At 33.5% G+C, this 24,091-nt stretch overlaps 3 protein-coding genes and 1 non-coding gene across 4 annotated transcripts in view; 2 read left to right on the top strand and 2 right to left on the bottom strand.

Annotated features, from left to right (window-relative positions):
- Positions 1-918: 918 nt before the first annotated feature.
- LOC145582603 (DEAD-box ATP-dependent RNA helicase 10-like) lies at positions 919-7,618 on the bottom strand. The gene is made up of 13 exons (XM_081639580.1): positions 7,495-7,618; positions 7,238-7,367; positions 7,059-7,128; positions 6,754-6,816; positions 6,051-6,125; positions 5,058-5,177; positions 2,923-2,964; positions 2,650-2,724; positions 2,244-2,390; positions 1,949-2,086; positions 1,377-1,488; positions 1,197-1,285; positions 919-1,047 (listed from the first exon to the last, which is right to left on the bottom strand). Exons 1-13 carry the CDS (start codon positions 7,616-7,618, stop codon positions 928-930), a joined length of 1,305 nt encoding a protein of 434 aa, XP_081495706.1. The 3' UTR covers positions 919-927.
- A 190-nt stretch (positions 7,619-7,808) lies between these two features.
- Positions 7,809-7,882, top strand: TRNAT-AGU (transfer RNA threonine (anticodon AGU)). The gene has a single exon. It is a non-coding gene; the product is annotated as a tRNA-Thr (tRNA).
- A 187-nt stretch (positions 7,883-8,069) lies between these two features.
- LOC145582602 (O-fucosyltransferase 1-like) lies at positions 8,070-13,074 on the bottom strand. The gene is made up of 9 exons (XM_081639579.1): positions 12,923-13,074; positions 12,677-12,836; positions 12,122-12,200; positions 11,941-12,011; positions 10,862-10,950; positions 10,479-10,602; positions 10,104-10,387; positions 9,763-9,892; positions 8,070-9,192 (listed from the first exon to the last, which is right to left on the bottom strand). The coding sequence occupies exons 1-9, from the start codon at positions 12,928-12,930 to the stop codon at positions 8,581-8,583; spliced, it is 1,557 nt and encodes a 518-aa protein (XP_081495705.1). The 5' UTR covers positions 12,931-13,074; the 3' UTR covers positions 8,070-8,580.
- Positions 13,075-20,476: 7,402 nt separating this feature from the next.
- Positions 20,477-24,091, top strand: part of LOC145583402 (protein NO VEIN-like) — a 21,618-nt gene continuing 18,003 nt past the window's right edge. The window contains exons 1-3 of the mRNA XM_081640648.1: positions 20,477-21,064; positions 21,210-21,550; positions 22,467-23,121. Of these exons, the coding sequence (XP_081496774.1) occupies positions 20,477-21,064; positions 21,210-21,550; positions 22,467-23,121 (1,584 nt within the window). The remainder of the gene's footprint in view (positions 21,065-21,209; positions 21,551-22,466; positions 23,122-24,091) is intronic.

Here is a 24,091-nt window from a genome sequence, read left to right as displayed (position 1 = left end):
TTTTTTCAACAACTTATGAGGTGGACACATGTTGAACATTATAATAAAATGACATGTGTTTTAAAACAAAGTTTGTCTATTCTTAAAAGTTGGATATAAAAATATGTACTATGTATATCAAAATGTTTCTTGTGGAGCATTAGAAGGCAACGGTGATGCCTACAATCGTTCACAACTTTTTAAGATAATGACAACGATTGCAATCGGTTAGTGAAGTAAGAGCAGCTCCCAAAAGTATGGGAACGAAGCATTAACAATAATTGCACATTCCTCCAAACAAACTCTTTTAGAAGAGGTCAATAGCGAATGAAAGAGAAAGGAGAAAAGTAGTAGAATTAGTATTTTTGTTGTGGTACAAAAATTGAAAGATAAACTTGTATTTTCTCAAATTAGAATATGATGGCCTCCTCTTTACAAGTATAGTAGAAGTGTAGATATCCATCATTCAATAATTGGTAATTTTGTAATTTAACAATAAGAGAAATTAACAATGTTAATTTTACGAAGAACAACCTTAATGGAGGATGTACAATTTGAAGAGCTTTAAAGAAGAGTTTAGAAACTTCAATGGAGAAATTAAAGCTCAAGCTAGGGCAACTCGGTGAAGGAGGACAGCACCCTCATTCTTTGGGGTAAACCATGGCCTTTATTTCTCCCTTTTTCTTGGGGTTTTAGTTTAATTCAACAGCTTGGGCCACCAAAAATGGCGGCAAACATGTCAAGGAAGATGAAACAAATGAAGATGTTAGTGTTGTCACATGGAGGAAATGGTGGTATTAGTGAGGGATCGAAGGAGGAGGTCGAATGAAAAAGGATAAGGTTAAAGCAGCTTAAAAAGTACTGTACAAAATAAAAGAAACAAAATATTGTTTTTTAAATCCACCATTCAGCCACTAGAAAAATGAAACTTGTTGCTGATGTAATAGATCAATAAGGGCGCGGCCTTTTGATTTTTTTCAACTTTTTGGAACTTTTCTTGGGCAGGTACTTAGTCTCCTCCAGATCATTATACTCTTTGCTCTTCTTCCCACCAGATTCCTTGTATTTCTGTAGATGTAAATATACCTTCATATTAATTAAAGTGCCGCTAAAGATAAAATTAATCACCAATAGCAAACTAGAGATGCTTAGAGAATCCATGTGGATTTGGATGGATGTGGATTTGTAAATAAGTCATGCAAGTAGAACAAACTTACTTTATCTACAATCCTTCTCGCCACAGATACACGTTCATACAGAAGCAACATTTCTTCCTTTTCTACAGGATACGTTGGCAACTGTTTTCCTATATCTCAGAATATAGATGAGAGGTTCAACCACAGATCCAAAAGTCCATGATAAAAAAAAACATGCTACAGCCCTACAAAACAACTTACCTATTTCTTGTTCTATTCTGTAATAATTTCCGATGTTGTATTCAGTTACAAGTGCGATTGCAAGTCCTGATTTCCCAGCACGTGCAGTTCGCCCTACCCAATGTATATAATCCTGAAACCCACAATGACACCAGTGACCAAATACTGTGAAATAGCATCCACATTCTCATGGTAAATAATAAACAAATGCTCATTTCCAAGGGTCAATTGTAAGAATGCCTATCACATAATTATGACCGAATGATATCAAAGAGGGATAATATCAAGTGTAACACAAAGTAACCATGTTAAAAATTCATTATTATACTTCGTATAACACAAAAATCACTTCAATTTGGACCAAAAAATTGCAAACCTTTAGCAAATAAAAGTTGCCAGTGACTGCTGTACACAAACCTATATCCAATACTAGTAAGCAGTCTATGTTTTGCACAATACACATTTAAATCTCCTATCCTCCTAGTGCATAAATTCCTAAATCCTATTGGAAAAGACAGAGGGGTAATGAATAGGACAGGAAAGAACAATGTTCTTAATTTTCTTGATTAATTTGCCAAAAGTGAAAAAATCACCTCTTGTTCTGCTGGGACATCATAAACTATGACCAAATCCACAGAGGAAATATCAAGACCTCTACCAGCTGCATTGGTGCAAACAAGGATATCGCAATCTCCAGCTTTAAACTTGTTCAAGGCTCCCAGTCTTTTAACCTACAACAAACACACAAAAAAACAGAATCGGGAAGTCAAACTCTTGTAAATTGGCAATATATTACTATAAATCTAGCTATATTGTAGTAGGGCGCCAGTAGTACACAAAGATAAGGAAAAAAAAAAATTAAACAAAACAAAACAAAGGTAAGAAAACCTGAGTCATATTGCCATTAAAGTGCATTGCTCTGAAACCAAGAAAACGGAGCATTAATGCTAAAATTTCAGTTTCAGCACAGGTACGAGTAAAAACCATTGATGTGTATTCAGGCATCTTCATTAAAAGATATACAAGAGCACAAGCCTGAAAAGATAAAAATAAATAAATAAATAAAAATGTAATGTGAAGTTCATAAACATATCTCATGGCTTCTTCAATTTTTTGTAGGCCTCACGTACATTACTCATTGCCATGTTTTATGCATGAATTATCCGATCAGTAATTATAAAAGTAGCAACTACTGTAAGGTAAATCAGCATTAAAAACAGCAGTCACATTGGAAACCTTTTGCCCACCTTTCATTACAAAACCAAAATAAGATAGTTCATTAAAGGAGACAAACCTTTTGCTTAGCAGGAATCAAAAGATATTGCTGCATTAATGACTCAACCGTAGAATATACAGAAGATATCTCAATCTGGAAGGGGAAAAAAAAAACCATGACATTTGGTCAAGATATAACTAAAAAGAAAACTGCTTTTCAAAGAAACTTAGATTTTCTTTCCCTGTAAACCAGTGAAAAATTTATTGTACGTTTGATTATAACACCCGAACAGAAAAAAAAAAGTATTAATGTTCACAAAGATATTAGTGTCATTATAAATATAAATCTGACCTTTACATGATTCCTTATACAAGCTCTTTGGAGCTTCTTCACCTGCAATTATAAAGGTGGAAAACCTCTTATTTCAGACATTAAGCTTATCGGAAATATCAATCTCTTTCAAAAACGCCATTCATGTAACCAGAATATAATGAATTCTATTGAACGTAAAGGAACAACTCACTTGGTACTCCAAAGTCCAAACAGGGTAATAGACTAAGAAAGTAGTAATGAATATGTGTAACTTTAGATTGGATGTCCAGTATTAATATCTATATTAAAGCATCCAATTTTTCCACCGACTCTCTTCACTCATCCGCAAAACTTTTGATGATAACAATTAGTAGTAAAAAATAATAGAGAACAAATTCTTATATGCAAATCCATAACCATGGACTTTGCATGAGATATTCTGTGTATACACACAATATCGATTCCCAGTACCTCAATGTATTGTTGACCATGTATTATAGGAGTACTGTGGTAATAACTCAGTTTCTAAATGATCTTAACATTTACTATTTGCACAAATATTAAGAAATAAGATAAGTGGTTAAGTTAAATGTAATAAATAAAAGTAGTGATTAAAATAAAAGAGAGAATGCGTAATAAGGATTGTGGGTATAAGAAAAAATTGGACAAGGTATGAGAAGAAAAAGGGGTAGTTTCTAATTGATCTAACATTTACTATTTGCACAAATATTAAGAAATAAGGAAAATGGTTAAGTTAAATGTAATAAATACAAGTAGTGATTAAAATAAAAGAGAGAATATGTAATAAGGATTGTGGGTATAAGAAAAAATTGGACAAGGTATGAGAGGAGAAAGGGGTAATAATTGTGGGGAAAGAGGGTAAAGTAGTAATTAGGATTTGAAAAAATGGAATAAAGTAAAAGTGTTAAGTAAGAAAGTGAGTGAAAAGGTGATAAATTTAGTGGTGTAAGAGGGTTAGGACAGAGTAGTGAAGGGGCTAGCAAAAATGGAATAAAGTGAAAGTGGTAAGAACTTTTACAAAAACAGACCAAAACATAAAGTGTGATCAACCAGAAACGGAGGTAGTATAATACAAGTCGTAATTCTCTCAACAAAAACAATACCTCTAGAGTACATTTTATATTCCAAACAAAAATAAATAGCACCCAAAGTAACAAATTTATAACTATTAAACAAAAATAAACATTGGTTACTTGCAAGAGTTACAACTCAGAATAGGTAAACAAAAACAGGTAAAGGTATAACAATGAGACACACATAGGAAAACAGCTCCAAAACCTAAACCGCCTTTGCCTTCCCCAAATAAAGCAAGGAGGAAAAAGAACACAAGGATTTTCCTTCCTCCAAGCCTCTTAACAATCTCTAGCCACCTTTCCAAATATCCATTAGCAACACTAGCTAATCAACACTACTCAGCTTTTCTACCTAGTGTTTTTAAATTTAGAGCTTTAAGGTTGACCAATTAAATAAAAAAGGAGAAAAGGAGCACGTAGGATTTAAAATGTAAATTAAAGCGTAGGATTTAAAATGTAAATTAAAGAAGTGTAAAAATTCCAAATCTACAATGGTTTGGTCACTTATCACTGGTGTTACATAGTCTAGTAGGTGACAAGGGAGAGAGAAACATGAAGTGCGCTAAGAGAAAACATTTTATTATTTGAAGGGCTGCAATGGTCATGCAAAGGAACTTACAACACATGTGAACATTTGGTATAAAGTTATAAATTGTGGGAATAGTAATGAATTTGTGTGTAAAATTTGTGAAGAAAAATTGTATTTCATTACCAATGGTAATGTGAAGTCACCTCTATACCCTCATTTTCTTCATAAATGTTCCTTACCATTTGCAAGGTGATATTGAGTAGTAATGGAAATTTATGAAGAAAATCACATGTATGGGATGGAGTTCCATTACCATGGTAGCGAACATGAGATTTATTCATTAACAACTAACCTTACCCACAAATTCAATTACCATTCCCATGATTTGAGACCACCAAGTCGCCAACCCAACGTGTCATAGCATTTGCAAAGCATTGAACTCAAGAGAGTAAAAAGAGGAAAACTTACTTCCTATCAACGGACGACAGAAACAACTAAAACGAGAAAAAAATTTTGAAACACAATTTCATCCAAAAATATGTCATAGTTACCTTTTTTGTCATCGTGGCAGAAAATAGGTAAGTCCTTCGCTCATGAGGGATCACTGTCAATATATCATCAATGGATTTCTCAAAGTCCATATCCAATAATCTATCTGCCTCATCTAATACCTGTACATAATAGGAATAACACAACAATTCAACCAAAAATTCTAAATGAATAAAGAAAATGAAGCCAAAAGAAAGGCAGCTATATTTTATAGTAGTTGCCCCATATAGTACATCCTTTTAAGCAACACAACAAAAAAGCCAAAGCCCTATTCCCAAAAGAATAGAGTTGGCTGCATGAACCAAGAGATGGTCATCCTTCTAATCAATGTAGAGTTGTAGACCTTAAATATTAAGCTAAGAGAACAAACTATCGAACAGAGAGGTATAGTTCTAAAGCCACGGTAGACACCTCAAAATTCAAAAACCAAATTATAAGGTCTTTATATGCTATAAGCTTCTTAACGAAGTTCCACCTGTTTTCTTCTCTAATTAAAGTAATACTCAGAATATGTTATTGTATGTTATTGGAACAACAAAATTGCTGGCTTAAAATTGCTAAAGGCAACAGCCCTTGAAGGCTTGAACAATCTCAAATGGATGATCCTTGTAGGAGAAAGTTTCAAGTACAAATCAAATTTTTTGGGCATCTTTCTTGAGGAACCATCAACTACTGCTCTTTCTCAGAGGGTGGTAAGATATGTATATTACTTTCTGGTCAATAAAGAGAACAGTAGGTGTGCAGGACTCATACTGTTCAAACCCACCAATGAAATGAGTTAAATTGGAATATATATATATATATATATATATGGAACTTTATTTTGCCCAAGGCACCTGTTTACAACATGAGAATACATCAATACCCTCTTTGGGAAGTTACTTAGTTACAAGATGTAATACTAACAAACGCGAAAATAGAGCAATATTCTATACATGCAAAAGACAAAAGAGTAGCCACGAAATTAAACCAAAAGTATGAACACAGCAGCATACCAGATGCTTCAACGAACAAAATGAGAACCCCTTGGTATTGGTCAAATGATCCAGAAGACATCCAGGAGTACCAACCTAGAAGAGAAAAGATCAGATGGCAAATAACATATCTGAAATCAAAACCAACTAAGCTTTCTCAGCCATGAGATGATACAACATAACCCCAAGATGGGCAAGATCCATCCTAAAAAAGAATATGACTCGAGATTATGACACTTATTTATCTACACAGTCCATTTAAAGTAGAAGAAAAAACAAGAACCTACAACAATTACAGTGTTAATCTACAGCATTAGTCATTCTTGACCAATAAAGTGGAAGTCTCTTTGTTATGCAAATGTAGAAGACTAGAAGTTTTGTCTTCCATCTCCGAAAGGGAAGCCCTTAGTTACGGCTCATATCAACCTAAATATCCATTGGCCCATTAACTATGTAGGAACTCAGTTAACAAGCCTCTTATTAAAAGACACAGCCGAAGGCCCAAAACTGTTGAAGTTACTGAACATTGTTGTTCAAATTGAGGTTTACAGTCCTGTTTGTCTAGATCAAAAGCTAATATATTGTTCTATCACCCATAACATTAGTATAGCATTTGAGATAACTATCAACATACAATCTATCTATTTAAATATTGATGAAACAGGAGAAGAAGAGCATAAAATATGCAGTAGAGACAAATAAGCAAATGTGAGTGACAGCATACTATGATGTGAGGCCGTCTTGCGAGGGCGAACTGCTGTTGATTCATGTCCACTCCACCTACAAGCTACAGAAGGTGACCATTAATGATGGATCTTGCTTTCAAACACAATTCAATTAATCTGACTTGTATAACTTGGGGCAAACAATTTTCCAACCTTGTATTATTAGGATAGAATGTAAGAACCAAAATTGAAAAAAGATACACCTTTGATTAAATATACATATGAAGAAGTCAAGACCCAGCACAATAGTTATTTATATTCAAGGATGTTAAATGCATAAAAAATGAAAGAAATTCAAACTCACAGCTGCTGTCTTGAACCCAATACCAGCTCCCAAGGCTGAGAATACTTCACCGATTTGAATTGCAAGCTCCCTAAATTCACACCAAAAATAATAAAAGATTAAAAGAGTTTCACAAAGATCAAAATCCATAAAAACAATTAACATAATCATCAATCAATAGAATGAAAAAATAAAATTACCGAGTAGGTGCAATGACGCAAGCGAACAAGGGACGAGGGCGATCAGCATCGAGTAAAGCTTGAATAATAGGCAATGCAAATGCCCCTGTTTTGCCAGTTCCAGTTTGTGCAACCCCAATTATATCTTTTCCTGATAATTTTTATTACAAAATTCATCAATTTATCAAATAAAATCAATCCAAAATCAAACAACAACATTATGGAAGACCTTATTTCAATGAATTATAAAAAAAGAAGTAAAATTAAAAGAGGAAAACCTTCAAGAGCAGAAGGGATGGCTTGAGCTTGAATTTGGGTAGGAGTTTTCCATCCCAAATTCTCACAAGCTTCAACTAATAAATCACAAACTCCAATATCTTTGAACGATTTTTCGTGCTCCATTTTTATGCGGAAATTGAATTAGGGTTTTAAGAAGGAATTATTGGGAAACTTGATGCTGAAGCGGTTCATCTCTACCATACCTGCTCTATTTTTTGGTGCTATTTATAGGTTCCCCCAGTATTTTTTTTCAGTTATTCTAATCGATTTTAATGATCAATATTTAATTAAATGTGCTATGAATTATTGTCCAGCTTTCATAGCTCAGTTGGTTAGAGCACCCGTTTAGTAAGCGGGAGGTCTTGAGTTCGACTCTCAATGAAAGCAAAATTGATTTTTTTTTTTTTGGTTAACTACAGTTGTATCCGCTTTTTTTGGGCAAATACAGTTGTATCCATTTCACAAGTGTAGGAAATGCTGAAACTCACAAAATAAAATTGCTGTCCATACACGCAGAGGGTACAAAAGCTTAATAAATCCTCCCAAAGTATTACAGAGTACAATAATTAACTTATAATTGAAAAGAATAACACTATATTAATCTGAAAATGACATTGTTACAGTACTCAGAGTTTCATAGTTAATAACTGTCATTGTAAACCTTAGAAGAAGTAACCATGCCCACCTCTACAAGAGGGATACGACTAATTCCCACAAACCCACATCTTCAACAAACAAACGAGACTGTGGCCGTTCTGTTGCCCCCCTAGGCCCCTATACAGAAGAATTGCACAATTCAGATTGACAATTTTGATTGCAGGTATTTGATCGGTTGATCCTTAGCAATAATTTCCCTTTCCATTCATTCTTCCAGACATACTCATACTAACTGCTTCCATATTACGTAAGTATACTCTGCTCCGGAGAGCCTCACCACCTATATCCCACTTTTTTTTTACACTAATGCAATGAAAAGTAAACACTTTCTAAGTTAACCTATTCGTGTAGAAATGATCCTATTGAAGAACAATCGCCCAATATTCTCTGCTGAATTCAGGAAGTGATTAAGACAAAACTTTCATCTCTCAGCGCTTTGAAACAGTCAAGTTTGATTCAGTTGCTGAGAAATCACCGAGGCCCTCACTCTGTAATCGACTATGTAATGTCTCCATATTGTTTTCTGGTGGGCATTTATTAGCAGGATTCTTGGCTGACATCTGACAGAAGCATTCAGGCCATGAATTTGTGTAGAATGATTCAGGGGATATCCGCTTATGTGGACCACCAAAACTTGTCTTCGCCATTACACTTCTCACAGCTTCTTCAAAACCAGCAGAGCGCCCCTTTTCTCGGTCAATGAAAATTGGGGCAAGAGCTTTCCTGTCTGGCCTGATTATTGTTCGAAAACCATAGTACAGGCGGTGGCCCAAAAGATTGTTTGCAAAGTTGCTTGGGCCATCATACGTGGGCATAAAAATATCTGCAAGGAGGCAAACCATGTAATCCACAGCTGACCCCAGCATACCCCGTGTGTTCTTTTTGAGCTGTCCTGATGTATCAACAGTGCTGTGGTTTTCAAGATGTGGGAAAAGAGACCTAAAAGGTTTCATGAAACGCTCACCACCATAAAGGTCACCAGCTGCAAGATAGATCCTGGTGGAGTTGTCAAAACCCATTGCACGAAGAACAAGACCTACCTGCAACATAGTGACCACAATTACCATAAAAAGATTAGAAAATCAACAGCAAACCTCCTTCAATGGGTATGATGGGATCGCAGTTAGCAAGAAATTTCACTAAAAACAGGCACCAAAAATAAATGCATCACAGTACAAGAAAGGACTGACAGCTCTGAATGCAACGAAAGGCACTTAAGCATTTGCTTGTGTCTCTTTTGTGTTTGTGAGAGAAAGGTGAGCCATAAAACAAGAATAACAAGACTACTTACTCACAGGTTTAAGTCATTAGTCTATCTTTCAGCTAGGAACAGGGAAACAACAAATTAAGATACTGACAGAAGAGTACTCTAGCATGGTAATCTCTTTAAACTTCTAGTCTCAACTAAGAAGTTCTATAATAAGGCCATAAATTGAAGTCTCTCAGATGCAAAAATAATGATGGTTTTTCTCAACATTAGGACATGAACAATGACCTCGGAGAACTTTGGCAAATTTAATTTCATTTTATCAATTCTACACAAACATTTTTAAAACCAAAGGGGTAACAAAAGAAAACAATGACAATGAATGAACGGAGTCAAAATATACCTCTTCTGGAGTCAAAGGACATTTTCCAATTGCACGCCTCTCATCATATACAAGTTTCTTTGGGGCAAAATTCTTCTCCCGATATTCTTTCAATTCCTTCTGCTCCTTTGGGGAAAATATATCAAAGCACCTGGACAATATCGGCCGACCATTTAAATAATGGTCATTTAGCAGTTAATCTTTTCTACATAATCATTAAAAAAAAAATTAAAAAAGTAGGTATATTGACAGCCTCCGAGCCAATTAAGCTCTGTATGTAAATGAGGGAAAAGACCAGTAACCAGAAATCCCACCAATGATATTCATCATATATAGTGATTCTCAACAAGCACGTGACTTACCCAGCAAATGACAGCATATCCATCTCAAATCGAAGATGTATTGCCATGAAGCGACCTTGTGCACGTAGTCGATTCACTATTGCATGGCTCAGCTCCATTATATGAGGCTTAAATCTGAGAGCATGATAATTTACTCTGCACCGTAACCTCTGATATTCAGCATTGTCGATTTCCTCAGCCAAACGATGAGAGAAGGGGGTAAGATAGATAGCACCATGTTCCTTCATCTTCTCCAAAGCAGTGGTTGTATACCAACTGATGGGCGCATCTCTTGGAGGGTTCATCTATATTTAAAAAAAAAATGACACGTGTGTATATTGTATAAGAGCAACTATTTTGATTTCACATAAGAAAGCAGTAAAAACTAAAAAGTACCTGAAAAGTTTTCATCTTCTTGGTCTTTCCATTTTTGTGAATCTCTGGAACACTTTCAACAATTCGCACATCATATCTCAGAGTTCTGACAAAATGGTCCACATCATAGATACCTTGAAATCCACTGTATTACGGTTTCAAGAATTACATAAATGCAGTTCACACAACAAAACCCGGGAGAGAAGGGAAGAGGCGGAGGAAATAGGGCAAAGTAAAACAAAGAGTTAAAAATAAAATAAATAACCCTTGTCAACCCTTCGCTCTTACAATTCTGTTGTCCAAACAATGAATGGCCTTTTTATCACACTCCCCTTTGTTATCTGTTCCCTTAATAAATTTAAAAATTTGTTTAAGTTGCTTAAAGTTGACATGAAGATACATACCTGTCATCATGCCAAAAGGAATTGGCATCCAACTCAGGTAATACTAGTGTTGCATTCATGATTCTAGCAGTAAGAACAGCATTACAAATCTACAGATGATAAGGCCAATTGTTAGGTAAAACAGAGTAAAAAGAGCTGAAAACACAGGGGAATTCTGGGTAACATCACATAAAATAGATAGGTCATGGAGACAAACCCACACTTGTGCATTATTAAATAGACAATGGAAAGCAACACGGATCACAAAAATGCAAAAAATCACTTTTAAGAAGTATCTGAGCACAAAATTAATACAAGCAATTTAATATGATGACAGAGCCTAACCCTTTCATCTAAGTAACCTACAATATGCTGGCGGCTTTGACTAACCAACTTCAGATCAATGTACATCCATTACCAAAGCCAAAAAATAAATAAAGGCAAAAGACCAGCAATAAATTAGATATTAATTCATTAGATATCCCACATGAACTTTTAAGAAATATCAATGACTCTATGTCTTCTTTGGCAATTCTGAGTTTATAAAGTGTTGAATAATCAAGTTAAAAACCTAAATTTCTCAAGGGAAAACCATCTTCAAGTTAATAGAAGATACACAATAGTAATATACAAATAAATTTCTTGTGACATACATGCATGAATACTTTCAATTTATTCCTTAGTAGTAAAACTAGAATCTAAGCTATTCAAGAAGTTGACTCTTAGGAGCCCTCGCTTCTAGATAAAAACTAGACATCGTTCAAAAATTGCTTGGTGCAATGCGCTACCAATTCATTGCCAAGAGCCATTACCTAATTTAACAATTTATATACTAACATCCAATTATCCAAACATTATGTAATTCTTTTTAAGAGTGAAGTATCCCTTTGATGTTTATTAGAAACCCACCTTAGCTTTATTCAGGAAGTCCTATCCCAAAACATCACAGTAGTTTATTATGTTAACAAACGTACATGTGAATAATTAATTTTGCTAGGTATGTAATCAGCCATTAACTAAAAGAATTTTTTAATGTTGAAGAAATCATAGAAAGGAAGCATGAAATTGAACGAAATAAAGGCAATGAAGAGGATACTTACTGCAGTTCTCTGCTGATTCAGACCACCATTGCAGCGAACACGCAGATACCCATTTGTCTTAGATGGGGGAGCTACAGCATTGGTAATAGGGGTGAAGCAAATGAGTAAATGTAAAGGAGCACATTGAATCCGATATTAAACTAAATCTAGTCTCATTGTTTCACTAGCAGAAAAATCTTACAAGGCCAATCAGAACGAGGGGCAGAAGAAGGTCTCCAGCCATCAGAAGGAGCAGTTTGCCAAAGATTTTCCGTATTTATCTAATAAAATAGAAATGCATCAGCACCAATTCAAAGTTTCAGAAACCATTACCAAGCAAACAGTGATCAAAGATTTTAATTAACTTGGTTGCATGATGTAAAGAAGGGAAATGAAATAACTGATCCATTCGCCAATCCACAAAATCATCACATTTATGCTAGATTATAACCACATTATAGTCCCCTCGAGTCATCGAAGTAAACTTCAGCTGATCTTTAGTTGCTCTTAGATATTCTAGCTGTAAGTATGCAATCAATTGTGGGTCATGTTTATCCATGTTAAATTCATGCATCTTATATTGGAATCCCCAATCATTAGCTGAGCAATTAACATTTTAAACCAAAAATACAATCTCTTCAATTTCAAAAATGAATAATACGAAGTAGGTATCAATAACCAAATTGATGAATAAAATCCAAAAATTAGGGAAAAAGTACGAAAATGTTGGAAGGAAATCAATTCACCTGAAACTGACCTCGGTTCTAGTGGTAGATCGGATAGTGGACCTTGAAGTGAAGAGAGAGAAAGTGCAAATGACGAGAACAATGGCGGCAATTATCAGCTTCCCAATCATCCCCTTCATTATTCCACTCCATTGCTTCAGCTGTCGTCTTCTCTGTCCCATTTCTGCTGCCCTAAAACAACGATTTTGATCTGACAATTAGAGTTGCAGAAACCCAGCAATTTAAACATTAGAACAGATTCGAGATCTACATCATACCTTCTCATGCTCTCAATTTGCGCAGAATTGAAAGAGCTAGGGTTTAAATTTGGAGAGCGAAGAGAAATTTGGGATACAAGTGATCCAGCGTTCGAGTTTGTGAGGAACTGAGGAGTGTCAGTCTGGCGGTGAAATCGGGTTAACCCGCTCGTCTTGCAATGGTACTCCTGCTCCTCAGGCTTTTATTTGGAAAATCAGTGTACTTAGGGTCTGTTCACTTCAACTTAATTTCAGTTCAGTTCAATTCTAATTAGTTCAGTTCAGCTTTAATCAGTTCAGTTCAGCACCTAATTTCCTTTTCTTATAAAATATTCATTTCACCTCAGTTCAGTTCAGTTCAGTTCAATTCAATAAATGTGAACAGGCCCTTAATTGACCTTTTAAAAGCAAAGTGGATGATTTTAGTCGCTCAAATGGCCATCTAGTGACTTTTATTTGCTTGGGAGTCATCCCGATTTTCGTGTCCGAAAAAGTCTAAAATCGACCAAATTTGAAGGTTATAATTCACAGTTTTTAGCTAATTTCAGAAAAAAAAAAATTCAAAAATGATATGAAATTTTAAAGCAAAGTGGATGATGTTAGTCGCTCAAATGGCCATCTAATGACTTTTATTTGCATGGGAGTCATCCCGATATGTTTCTTTTTCGTGTCCAAAAAAGTCTAAAATCGACCAAATTTAAAGGCTATAATCCATAGTTTTTGGCCAATTTCACTAAAAAAATTCAAAAATGAACTGAATGTGTGAAATATCCCACAAGATCATATAAGTTGATTTGGAACATAAAAGCCCTATTCAACAATGTGGTGAAGACAACAAAGCCAAATTGACCATTTTAAAGATAAGTGGATGGTTCTAGCTACTCAAATGGCCTCTCGAGGTGTTATGGGCTCCATAAGAACAACCTCGACATGTTTATATTTCGCGTCTAAAAACGATTAAAATCGGCCAGACTTGAAGGCTGTAATCCACCCTTTTTGGCTAATTTTGGTAAAAAATTTCAAAATTGAATTGAATGTGTGGGGTGTCCCATGAGGTCATATATGGAACAAAAATATCTTAGTGATAGGTTATACGGGCCCATTAATGAGTTTTGTTTTTTTCAATTATGTGACGTATACCAAAAACAACCAAATTGTCCGGCAAAGTGGATGGTTCTAGCCACTCAAATGGTCTCTCGGGGTGTTTTTAGGTCCATGGGAGCAACTCGGCATGTTTCATTTATGGGTCAGAAAAAGTCCCAAATCGCCGAATTTGAAGGCTACCCTTCGTTTTTTGCCAATTTCGGTACAATTTTTTTAAATTGAACTGAATGCGTGTGTAATGGTGTCCCATGAGGTCATATAAGTTGGTTCAAAACCAAAAAAAAATAAAAAAATGTCCCATATAATGGCCCGAGAATGAGTAATTTTCAATTAGCGTGTACCCAAACAACCAATTTAAACGTTTAAAGGCAGATTGGATAGTTCTAGACACTCAATGGCTCACAAGGTGTTATGAGGTCCATGACTCCATGAGAGTAACTCCAACATGTTTCCTGTTCGAGTCTTAAAATAGTCCAAAATCAACCAAATTTGAAGGCATTTATAAGATCATTCTCTATTTTTACTGGCAAGAGTAATTATTTCTATGTAGATATTTTTATGTATGTCATACGACATACGTCATGAATTCTTATTGGATTAGAATAGAGATTTATTGATTCAATTGCTTTAAATATGGAAGCTTAAAGACCAAAAATTAACATTTTGTTTTCTTCCATTGAATCATGAGATTAGTAACATTATTTTTGTAGATTCTTTTCCTTTTATTTTGGCAATTTAGTGAAAGTAAAACTAATGGAATTCTCCTACGTACTAACAAACAAGATTAACTATTTAAGGGTTTATTTGGCATCGCTGTGGTTTTTTGTTTGGAAGATTTTGATTTAATATGATTACAATGGTTACACGTGTTTTTGCAACATTGAAAAGTCTTCCTATATTTATTTATCTTTATTTTTTTCTCGTTGTCATGACACAAAAACTTTTAAGCTAATAATTTTTCTAGCTAATTTAAGTCCCATTGCATAGCTAATAACTTACTATCAATTCAATATTCAATATATATATATTAAAACTCAATGGCAAGGATTGTAATCCTGCCATGTGTCATCAATCTCGCCACGTGTCATTATGGCTTGACAAATCATGTGGTACACTAATGACATAACTTATGATACTTCGTAATAAATTTGCACTTTAATTTAAATGAGTTATTCATGTTCATAAATTCTAAAATTTTAATTGTCAACTTATATGTGCATATTTTAACAACAATATGATTACAAAGTCAAATTCATTTCTTTCAATTTATATAGGTTATATGTATTTAAAATACGTAATTAAAATGCATAGTAATTTTAAAGGTTTTTTTCTTTTAACCACAAGATAGGTTTACTTTGTTCTTAAAAAAATACATATATGTTTACTTACTTTAATTGAAGGAATTTTTACGACAAATGAAAAATAATCTAATACTAAGCATAAAATTTAGGTTGCTACATACTGAATAATGAATTTTAATGTATACTAATATTAGCAAAAATAAACAAGTGATTATTTCTATTGCACTTTATGTTAATACCCGTATTTTTTTTTACGATTTGATAAAAGTTGTAGTTGTATTTTATAATCTATTTTATTATTTGATAAATTTTTATAAAACTATAATTTCTTTTTTTTTTATCTAGTTGATATATCTTTGTATTTAAATCTTTTTATCTCTATTAAAAAAATAATAATAAATAAATAAAGGGGAGCCGCCGATTCCTATTTTTGTGCGTGGGATTCATTGTTGTTAAAAGTTTTGTTCCATTCACCAATCTCCATTAGCTTATTTATTAAATTGTAATTAAAGAAACCCCACGAGATGTTTGTACAATGAAGGCGAGGAATTGCGACGTCACTCAATCTATTCCTTGCTTTGAATATTGTAGTTTAATTTGATAGTATTTTGTCGAAAGGTAATCACACGAGTCTTAATCTTTAGAGTTGTTTGATATAGATTATTGTTTTATTGATTGTATATTGTATTATTGTGTGTAAATTTATGATTTCTTATTTGTACAATCAAGATTTATATATGTGTAATTAGTGTGTTGTATTATTATATGATTAATTGTGTTATTATTTTTAGGGATTTCATGTTGTTGCTACAGGGTGTATTGTTCTCGAGGTTTTAGGGTTATTAATGTAGAGTATTATTCTTGGATTGTGAGTTAATTATTTTTAGGTGCTAGTATTATTGCCCTAAGAGTTGAGATGCTCATGAATTGAGTTGATCTTGTTATATTATTTGGGAACATGTGCCATTGTTGAGTTATTATTATTAGTTTGTGAAAGATTACTTGATCGATGTATGAGATCAAAAGGTTGAGGATTATTATTTTGTTTTTGGTTTGAGGCTCGGCGTTATATAACTTAGTCCCTGACTTGTTAGTAAGAGGGTAATAATCATGAGTTAAGAATGAGGTACAATCTTTATTATTTATTTTTCTATGGTCCCCTACAGTGGGAATCGACCTGTATGTGGTCTGGTTCAAGGTGTTTTCTAGTTATAAGAGTATTCAAGTTTTTATACTTGTTGATTTATTTATTCAAATTACCCATGTCCAAGGCTAAGTATAGAACAAAGAGCATGACACACTTATGGGATATATGAGTTAATTGAGTAAAGGTTTGTATTATTATTCGAGGTTGGGTTTGACAAAGGTTATTTCCAGAGTATAATGTGTAATGTAGTTTCGAACTACATTGTTTAAGTGAGTTAATGACAGGCTAAAGTCGTATCACCTAATCAAAAGTAATTACCTAAGTCCTCTAACTAAAGTAAGTAGGGAAGTAGGGTCGAATCCACAGGGAAACTGGTCTTTCTATTCCTAATTAATTATTATAATCCAAATATTAAAGTAACCAATATTTGTTGTGATTATACACTATACTACGAAGATTATGAGTAAAGAGAATAATTAAGGAAGAAATCAATAATAATAAAGCCTAGGGCATAGGTTCACTAATAAACAATATTCCAGGGTAAAACACAATAATCAATCATCAATGCATTAATTAATCAGATCATAAAGGGCTTTCGCTACGTATTACAGTCACAGAATTAATTTACCGGTATTAAATCTCATCTCTCGAATCTCGACCTAACCATTTATAAATTAATCTGCCTATTGAAACTAAGCCTAAACATCAATTCTCATCTCTCGAATCTCGAATCTCGAATCAATATTGCTAAACTCATACAATTAAACCTGGCCAAATCTAATTGCATAGCATTTAAACAATCAATAGGAAATCAATTAAGCATTAATAATCAACTATCATAAAAATTACCCCTTCATATTATTTATTAGATCCCCATAAACCCTAGAAAGAGAACTACTCACGCATAATTAAATATAAACTAAACATAATAATTAAACAAGACATGATAGAAGAAAATAAAATAAATAACTAAGATTAAACCAAGAGTTGTAGAGAGAGAAATAAGAGAGAAAATAATACTAAGAGTTTAATTGAGGGAGAGAGAGAAAAGTTAGAGAGAGAAAGAGAAAAGAAAAACTAAATTAAAAACTAAAAATTAATAATAAACAAAACTAAAAACTAAGAAAACTACCTAATCTAAAACTTACCTACGTAAATACTACTACCTCCTTTAATAAAAAGGAAGTCAACTCCCTAATCCCACTCAAACTCAAAGTATCATAAAATAATCAAAAGCTAAAGACAAAACTATCCTAAAAACAAATCTCAATCCTTTAGCAAATAGAAATCCGACTTAAGCAAAGTAACTGGAGTGAGGCCCAAGGAATTTGAGCCCACTCGTTGATCATGCATTCATGCGGCATTCCTTGATGATTGGGCCCGCCTATTCACGCCCAGCAGCTGATGCTCGCCAATTTGAAGCCCAACAACTGATCTCTTGGGATTGGGCTCCATGTAGTAGCTTGTAACAACTTGGATTTTATCATTAATCTAGCCTTTAAATCCCAAATCAAACTCCTTTGACTAGGTCTTGGGCAATTAAACTACGGTCATAAAATACGATTAGACTCCAATATCTTCGTAGTTGTTTAATAAGCTCGGGAATTGTCATAAATCTGCAAGTTCCAACAAAATAATACCAACTCTACAAAAACACTAGAAAACGTATATTAGTAATAAAAATAGCTCCGTAGAGCTCAAATAAGCACAAATATGACCGTGGGACGGGGAATAAAAATATATATAAAATAAACTTATCAGTTAATTATATTAATTATTCTATTATTCTTTGTGTTATGATAAGTGGTGATTACTCAGCTTTTTTGCTAACGTGTGTGTTTGTTTGTTTTGCTACTTGTGTTTGCGGCCATGTCTTTTTCTTATGGTGGCCCTGCGACGATCTATTATGGAATTTGTCCTTAATGGTGAGCATTCAAGTTGTTTAAGCAGGTTGATCAAGTGATCGTAGCTAAAGGAGCTCAAGTGTTTTGATTAGTATGCTATAACGAGTTTGTAAAGTTGTATAAATAGCTCACTTAGATTTATTGGGTTGTATTATTGGGATTTTGTAGGCGGTAATACCTCCGATTTAGGTGTATGTTTCCGCAATTTTATTTAAAGGTTGTCTATTTTTCCTTTATTTATTGTTTATTATTAGCTAGTAAATCGGGGGTGTTACACTTTATTTTATTATAATTTTTTTATTTAGAAACAATGACCCGGGACATCGTCCGGGCCAAAAATTAGTTTAAATTATTAATTTATTGGTTCCACCTTAATTACTAGTTTTATTTTTGGCAAGTTTTTTCCATGTCAATTAGTAGCTAATTTGCTTAGCCAAGCTACTTGCATATTTTACTTCTAATGGTCAAGCTAATAGCGATGAATTATTTAAAATTGCAAGCAAATCCCTAGTTATAAGCCTACTATTGGAGTTGCTTTTATTAGAGTCTTGTGCATTGGCCCAAAATATCATTGGTTCTTATACCTAGGGGTGTTAACGAGCCAAGCCGAGACAAGACTGAACTTGGGTTGCTCAGGCTTGGCTTGTTACATTATTGCTAGAGTTCGAGCCAGGCCTCGAGCTTAGATTATCAAGTTGAAGTTATAGTAAAACTCGATTTAGATTCGAAAATCATAACAGTATAATGTCTATTTTTAAGATATTATATATTATAACTAAGTTTAATTATTTTTCTTAGAATTATTAAAAATATTCTACTAATATTTAAGGTTAAGATGTTTTAAAAAATATTTTGAGCTTGTTTGTGAGCTTTCGAGCCGAATATGGTTGTGTCTCAGCTTATAAAAATTCGGAGCCAAGCTCGAGTAGTTCGCGAGCCAGCTAAGGCCCGTTCTTTAGAGCTGCTCTGCTGAAATCTGCTCTGCTCTGCTGAAATCTGCTCTACCCTGCTCTGCCTTGCTCTGCTCTGCTTAAAAATAATACTTAATATTGAATTATTATAATAATAATAATAATTAATATTTAATAATAATAAATAATTAATATTTAATAATAATAATAATTAATATTGAATTATTATTATAATAATAATAAATAATTAATATTTAATAATAATATTATTATTAAAAATTAATATTTAATAATAACAATAATAAATAATGAATATTTAATAATAATAATATTATTAAAAATTAATATTTAATAATAATAATAATTAATAAATAAATAATATTTAATAATAATATTATTATTAAAAATTAATATTTAATAATAAATAATAAATAATAAATAATTAATATTTAATAATAATAATAATGATAATAATAATATTAAATTATTAATAATTATAATTATAATAATAATAATTAATATTTATTAATAATAAATAATAACAATAATAATAAATAATAATAATATTAATAATAATAATAGTAAAAATAATAATGATAATAATATTTTCTCAAAAAAAATAATAATGACAATAATAGTAATAATAAAACTTATTAATAATAATAATAATAATAATAATTGATTTTTTATAATATAAATTAATATTTAAAGGTAATAACTAATATTTAAATATAATACTAATTATTAATTTTTAATAAAAATAATAATTAAATAATATTTAATAATAATTATAATAATAATAATTAATCTTTAATAATTATAATAATAATGCGATAATATTAATAATAGTTATAGTAGTAGTAGTAGTAGTAATAATAATAATAATAATAATAATAATAATAATAATAGTACTAATAATAATAGTAATAATAACAGTAATAATAAGGAAATCTGCTCTGCTCTGTTTCAATCTGCTCTACTCTGCTCTATTCTACTCTACTCTACTCTACTCTGCTGAAATCTGTTTTGCTCTGCCAGAAGCTCAAAAGAACAGGGCCTAAATTTATTAACCCCCCTTACTTATACCGTATAGGAAAAAACCGAACTAATCCTTATATTGTTTGGACGCTTAAAAATTGCAAAACCCTTAAACCCTGCTTAAAGCTTAAACCCTCAGACTCTTTCCCGCCACCTTCAATCTCTCTTCAATGGAGAACCACCGTCCCCAACGCTTCACCGGAAGTCGTGGACCTCCACCACAACCTCAGCCTCCGCCGCAGCAATTTGATCCCAATCTCCTCCTCCTCCAAAGCATGGGTTTGTACTCTCACAATCAAAACCCTCTTTTCCAAAACCCTAATTTATCATTTCAAAACCCCAATTTCTACAACAATTTCCCAATTCCGAACAATCCTGGAGTTCAGTTTCATAATATTAATAATCCCGTTGGATTTCCGCAGAATAATCCCAATTTATCATCCCCTGCAACCACGAACAACTACAACCCTAGCCATCCTCCTGTGCAGAATCAAAATCAACAACGAAACAGTGAACCGATTAGTATTCGCCCAAATCCAAAATTTCCGAATGCTGGTGATCGTAAGGAAACTCTTGATAAGATTGAGACTGCGGTTGCGAGTACTCGACGTCAAATCATTGGAGCAGGAGAGCATGTTTCCGTTTTGAAACTGTCACAATGCGTGTTGGCTAACTTGCAAGCTGACTCTTGGGATTCTTTAGGGTTTCAGCTCCATCAAGTTCCTTCCCTCCACCAACTTATCCTTGTCGAAGCACAGGTTAATCTATGAAATTTTTGTCTTTTATATAATTTGTATATGGCCCAAATATAATTTATTATAAGAACTGTTATTTTAGAAGGATTTGGCCTAAAATGTTAGGTATGTATTTGTTTGTTGATTGTGGTATTTTTTTGTATGTAAGGTCAATACTTTTATTCGCTGTCATGTGGCTGTTCACAAGATTACATCTTTGTTTGATTTGCAAGAGGCCATATGCAAGAATGAGTGTGTTGAGAAGTTTGAAGAGCTTGAGTTGGGTCCTTTTTTACGGCACCCCCTTGTCATGCACTATTTCTCTCTAAACAATGATGTGGAGGAAGTGTACAAGATAACAAGTGACCAAATAGTTTCTTATCTTTTGCTGTTTTATAGTAAGAAACAGAAGAACCAGAAGGTTGTAATCCAGGAGTTCCTGGATTTTGTTGCAAGGAAGTGTAAAGTGACAAACCCCAGGTTACTTGGCTTGCGGATTCAGAGTTTGGGGTAGGGAATCATCACTTGTTACTATACCTTATAACAACAATTTATAACTGGTTTTTGACTGCCTGAAAAAAATGATATAAACTTCTCGCAAGTTAACAAACATGATGCTTGTGGTACTTGTTAAATGCTTGCTTGTGTCTTTGATGATTCATAATTTACGTTGTTGCTTTCCTTGAGATGTGTGATAAGTGAACGCTGGGTGGTACGTTGATTTTTCAATGACCCCCTTGCTCTTTTTTTTTTTTTTTTTTAGTATTGGCTGGGATAAGTGTGAAGCACTATATAATCCCCAGCAGTAGCCTTTGAATGTTTTATGCATATGTAGATCAATCTTTAAGCTTGTAGATAAAAGTGAATGCTACAAACAATTGCCAAGATTATCATTGAACACATACTAAAAGTTGGAAAATATAGGGACATTTGAATGTCTTATCTCCGAGTTGCTGTCTTATTGCACCCTAAAGTGTGTCTCCACTCAGGTTCTCTATGAATCATAATGAGACTGCCTTTTTTGAGCAAAATAGCTTGATACTTCCAAGTTTATTAACTTTTCAGCTGAATATTCATTGAACCAAATTAGTAAAGCTCATAGCTCTCCCTTCGTGTGCTGTTTGGTTACTTTAGCAGTTGAAGAAATGATTTTGAAATTGGTTTCTCTATACTTGGAGTTGGAGCCTGATGGATAATTGTTTATTCACAACATTGAGCAGTGTTTGTTTCCAAACTCTTAAAATCCTGTTAGTTGTCTTCTTGGAAATTCAAACCTGTAGTGGGGCTAATTGCTGTTTTACAAGAAAAACCTTTTGTCTTTTACATAAAATATGGGCTCCTTCTATGTCAAATTTGCTCAAACCTCTTTCTTGGACAATCACTGATGATTAGATGATGTGATCTAATACCTACAATACTGTTTCAGGTTGCACATAGGTTTCTTACACAAGGCCCAGAATGCTCAAAATCTTGTTTTGGAGAAGTGTATGGAGGCAGTGAAAGAAAAATGCGATAAGCCAAGTAAAAAAAGGCCACTTTTCTCTTTGCAAAAGAAGGAACTTGATAACCGTTTCAGTGTCATAAGTGAGCGTGTCACATCCTTTGCCTCTGTCAACAAGGACTTCCGTGGGAAGCACATACGATTTGTTTCGTCTAGCTCTGATGAGGATGAGGATATGACAGATATCTCTGATAATGAAAATCTAGGAAATGACAGCTTAACGAGTAACCAGTCTCAGTCCTCTTCCGTAAAAAGAAAAAATGGAGATAGGGTGAGTAGCTGTCCTTACCCATCTGTAGCTGAAGAGAGGACAAGGCTGGGATTGAAAGGAGAAATTGGTGATAATTCTTCTCCACATACTCAGAGCTTAAATTGCAATCAGAGAAGCAAGCTGCCGAAAAAGAAAAGAAAATTGAAAAGTCAGAGTCATGGAAAGGCAAATGAACAAGGTTCTTTCTTACTCTCTGGAAGCACTGAGCCAGAGGAGGAAATTAATTCAAACAATTCTGATGATAATGATTCTATTAGGATGTTTATCACAACCTGGAAGGAGGCTTGCCGGCAGCACACAGCAGTAGAGGTATGTTTTTTAATTTTATGAAGGTCTCTTTTTAGCTGCTAACAAGTGTTCACTTTTGCTTTTCCATTGTCTTCTTTCTCCCTTGTTTGGTAAATCCTTAGTTTAAAATACTTGAAATCTTTTTTTTTCCCCTTTTCCTTTTATTCTAAACTCTTTTCTTTAGAAACTCATTAGTCTTAATATTGGATAAGGTGGGTACAATACGATGGCAAAAGTTATCACATTTCTCATCAAAGTCACCCATAATTTTTTACACTAAAAAGGCTTATTTTTGGTATCCAAGATGAAAATGACGCATCATCATGAAGAAATTATTCTTAATTTATTTACAGCTAATTACCACCTTCCGTTTCTTATTATGTGCAACAATAAGGTATTATTTGTGAGATATAAAATATTCTTTTATTGCACATAAAATAATAAGAAACGGAGGCGTTATTATATTTTACTTTTAATTTTACGACTAATCATATACTTCCTCTTTTCCCTAATATTGCAACAAATTACCATTTTAGGAGGTGTCACAAATATTGCTGCATATCCTTATTTGCACATTTTTTCTTCCTTTCTCTCTCCTCATCTCATGGGTCCTATCTTTATTCCTCTCTATCTCTCTTCGCTTCTTAAAATTCGTGCCCCCCCCCCCCCCCCCCCCCCCCCCCCCCCCGCCTCTATGTTGCAATATATTTTATTTATTTTTGACACACTTCATGTTGCAATATTAGGGGAACTTAGGAAGTATTTTAATTTTATAGCTGATTATTATATTTATGTCTACTATAAAGGTTGAAAGAAATTTTCTGGACACTTTATATGATAGCCGTGTCTAGAAAACTGGTGAAGCCACTCTTTTGACCGTGTTGACGTGTCCTCCTAAATTTTGGAGTTGTGTCCTCTGACACTGTGTCGGATAAGCAACATAGAATTCCACCACTAGATGTCTATACACTATGTTAATATTCTTTTCTTA

The sequence above is a fragment of the Chenopodium album genome, chromosome 15 (genome assembly GCF_948465745.1).
Source record: "Chenopodium album chromosome 15, dcCheAlbu1.1, whole genome shotgun sequence".
Lineage (NCBI taxonomy): Eukaryota > Viridiplantae > Streptophyta > Magnoliopsida > Caryophyllales > Amaranthaceae > Chenopodium > Chenopodium album.
This window is presented reverse-complemented; position numbering and strand designations above follow the sequence as displayed.

Bases quoted from the DNA above. Each gene is read 5' to 3' on its own strand.
- LOC145582603 (XM_081639580.1), bottom strand. From the start codon at position 7,618: ATGGAGCACGAAAAATCGTTCAAAGATATTGGAGTTTGTGATTTATTA. The intron at 7,368-7,494 runs GTTTTCCTCTTT...AAAAATTATCAG, and splicing joins CATCCCTTCTGCTCTTGAAG to GAAAAGATATAATTGGGGTT. The intron at 6,126-6,753 runs GTATGCTGTCAC...TTTCTCTTCTAG, and splicing joins CAAGACGGCCTCACATCATA to GTTGGTACTCCTGGATGTCT.
- LOC145582602 (XM_081639579.1), bottom strand. The intron at 12,201-12,676 runs GTCAGTTTCAGG...CTATTTTATTAG, and splicing joins GATCTACCACTAGAACCGAG to ATAAATACGGAAAATCTTTG. The intron at 12,012-12,121 runs GTAAGATTTTTC...CCAATGCTGTAG, and splicing joins CCCTCGTTCTGATTGGCCTT to CTCCCCCATCTAAGACAAAT.